We start from the raw sequence: 3,353 nt of genomic DNA on the forward strand, positions 1-3,353 counted from the left end.
AAGGTGATGACGTGGACAAAGACAGGACTAGTTCTTCCAGTTCCTCAGATGATGAAGTTGTGGATGAGGTTGAACGTGAAAGAAAGATTAGAGAAGAGGCAGAGAAATAAAAGTTGATTAAGAAAAGAAAGAGGCAAGAACAGGAGGATGCTCCTTATGTTCCGTCACCAGAGCATGTCACAGAATCTCAATCAACTCCAACAGTTAGAAGAAAAACTGGTGGTCGTAAGAAAACAACTCCAAAGATCCGAATGTCTAAGAAACCTCAGAAGGTTGTGCAGAAAAAGCAACCTGAAGTAGAACATCAAAAACCTCCAACACCTCCACATGAACCTACACCTCCACAATCTCCCATTCACCAATCTCCACCTAGACAGCCTACACCACCACAACAATCATCTCCACCAAGATTTCCTACACCCCCAAATCAACAATTACCTATTCCACAATCAACACCACCACCACAACAACCATATTACACTTCACAAGATATATTCGGCACACCTCCACTCACCCAAGTACAACCTGGTTCTTCGAGTAAAGGTCTTCTGTCACCACAAGATAATCTACTAGACGTTGACTTCGACTTTGCAAATAATTCGCAAGTGTTGAAATTGGAGAAGAAAAAAGAGAATGTGATTGTAGAAAACAAGAGGTTGGCAGCTGAAAACAAAAAGGCAGCTAATAGAGAAAAACTGCTTGTAAATCGTGTTCAGGAATTAGAAAAGAAAGCTGAAGATGATCAATCTGAAATTGATATTCTGAAGGTTCGTGTATCTGAACTTGAAGAAGAAAAGAACAGACGTGATGCACAGAATGAATACTTTGAGTTGAAACATAAAGAGCTGAATGAAGCGAAAAGTGCTAAAGATCATGAGTTGTATATGTTACACAAAGTGGTTGAAAGTATGTTGGGATCGTCTGTAGAAGATAAGTTTGAAGAGCTACAGGTTGCAGAAGTTCGTGCTGAACGTCAAGCAGAGATTGAACGACAGATGAAGGATAAGGGTAAAGGAGTTGAAGGAAGTTCAGCTATGCCTGAAATGTCTCTTGTACCTTCGATGGTGATCGATAATCCTGAGCCTATCTCTGCAGTTCCTGGCCTATTCGAAGAAGAAACTCCAACGCCTAAATTAATTGGTGGCGAAGATGAAGAGGATGATGAAGATGATGATGAGGATGACTTTGTATTCTCTGCAAGCAGACATAGTTCAAAAGGTAATGATGATGATGACGCTGCAGGAGGTTCAGGTGTTAGAGTGACTGAAGCCTCAAATGAAAAAGTCGTTGAAGATCTGTTGAACGACACAATCAATGAAGAAAGTGGTGAAGCTGAAGGTAAGGGGGAGTCAAGTAAGACACAGATTGTAGAGCATCATGAGCCTTTGTTTGTGAATCTAGATGCGTATAAGGAAATGTTGAAAGGTGTAAACCCTGAAATTTCCTTCGACTTCGAAGAGGACTTAGAATCGTCTGATATCAATAAACAGCAAGATTATAAGTATGATTATGTTGAAGATGCTGATATCTACGATAGAGTTGAGGTTGAAGAATGTTCGGATAATGAAGAGGTTCCTGAAGATACTTCGAAACTTCCAACGTTAATGGAGTTCTTTGCTGCTAAGAATAGAGATGAATTACGTCAAAAAGTGACTGAAGCGGTGAATGATAATGTATTTGAATGTTTGAGGAAAGAAGCTGAGCAGGAAGGCCAATCTAATGTTGATAAAGAAGGTCAATCGAATGTTGAAGAAATTGATCGTTCTAAATGGTTTAAAGATTCTCATGAAAGAAAATTCAAGAGGCCGCTGAAGTTCTTCCAACGAGATCGAAATGTTTCGCTTGGCGATATTATTAGTTGGGGTTTTCTTCCGCAAGTTAATGCTTATGCTATTCGAAGAGAATATGGCGTCCAGTATTTTGAACGTTTATATGACATAATGTCATTACCGTGGTGGGACGTTGATGAATTGGCAAAGGTGAGAGTCTTGGATTACAAGGTGAGAAAGAATGATACCGCGATGTGGGGCTACATCAAATATGAACAATTGAAGTCATTTTGAAAGTGGAAGCCACATCGTCCAAGGCGTGTTCAGAGAGTTGATCCGGAAACTGGGGTTGTAGAAATTATTCTGAATGTGAAGCCTCCGCGTACAATGAAGACAATTCCGATGCCAGAAATGGAGCAGGAATTCTATAAAGGCTTTATTGATTGGGTTTACAGTTGCAGAATGACCAAAGCAATAATCACGTACAGAGCTGGTGGAGAGTTGAGAGATATTCATGTTTACGACCCAATGTGGTTAGTTAATTGCTCAGCGAAAGACATCGAATGTCTATTCATTAACAAGATTCGCTACTCGCCAGCAGATAAAGAGCAAGCTCTTCAGTTCCAACGTGTTGTATCACTGTGCTTTCAGAAAGGTATCAACTCCGAAAGCAAGTGGAAATCATCGTGGTGGTCTTTAGACGAGAAGATGAAGAAGAAAGCGAAGCGTGAGCGTGAACGTGAAAATCAAAGGATGGAAGAAAAAAGAGGAAAGTTTATGAAGCAACAAGAAAAAGAAGAGAAAGCGAGGAAGAAAAAGAATGAAAAGATCAGAGTTGCGCTAAGTAGAAAGCCAAAACCGAAGGAAGAGAAATACAGAGCTGTTCAAAGACCCAAAGACCAAGACTGAAGACTGCGGCTCTATCCAAAGGGGAGTTTGTTAGTGTAGTTGTCTGTCGACTACATCTTTGTTCGAGTTTTAGAGAGAGAGAAAGACAAGTCGCTACGAGTTTCACCACGGATTGACTACGGCAATATCCAAGGGGGAGATTGTTAGTGCACGAATGTCTATCGCCTTCGTCAATCCGAGCCGTAGCGAGATAACGAAGAAATCAAGTCTTTATAAATGTCATATCTAGTTAAAAGGCAAGGTGGCAAACTTGTAATTAATGAGAAATCTCATTAAAATGCCTTGACCTATAAATAGGAGTTTATGTCATGAGTTAGTTAGATTTTTGGGAGAGTTAGGAGAAGAGATCTTGGAGGACTTCTAGAGAGAGAAAGTCTAGAGAGAGAAAGTCTAGAGAGAGAAAGTGTTGTAAACGTGAATCTTGTACCGGAATTGTCACATCTTTCAATAGATTTACGTTACCAGTACGGTAGTGTGTGTTCGGTCCCGCACGTTCACGGATTCCGCACGTGAAACGTTCGTTACGCAATCGAACGGCGTCAAAACCGGTCCTACAATAATCCTTGGCGAAACACAAATCAAAGTCGATGAAACAGAAGTGTTTCGTCGACAACCATTTCAAATTTATCTTTGTTTCGTCGATACTGATTTGGCCCAAAACAAAGTCAAAGCCCA

The 3,353-nt window shown here is 40.5% G+C and overlaps 1 protein-coding gene across 1 annotated transcript; it reads left to right on the forward strand.

Moving 5' to 3' along the window:
• The first annotated feature begins 251 nt into the window (after window positions 1-251).
• LOC110881557 (BAG domain-containing protein Samui-like) lies at window positions 252-2,063 on the forward strand. Its single transcript, XM_022129778.1, has one exon. It carries the CDS (start codon window positions 252-254, stop codon window positions 2,061-2,063), a length of 1,812 nt encoding a protein of 603 aa, XP_021985470.1.
• Window positions 2,064-3,353: the final 1,290 nt, after the last annotated feature.

The sequence above is a fragment of the Helianthus annuus genome, chromosome 10, assembly GCF_002127325.2.
Source record: "Helianthus annuus cultivar XRQ/B chromosome 10, HanXRQr2.0-SUNRISE, whole genome shotgun sequence".
Taxonomy (NCBI): Eukaryota; Viridiplantae; Streptophyta; class Magnoliopsida; order Asterales; family Asteraceae; genus Helianthus; species Helianthus annuus.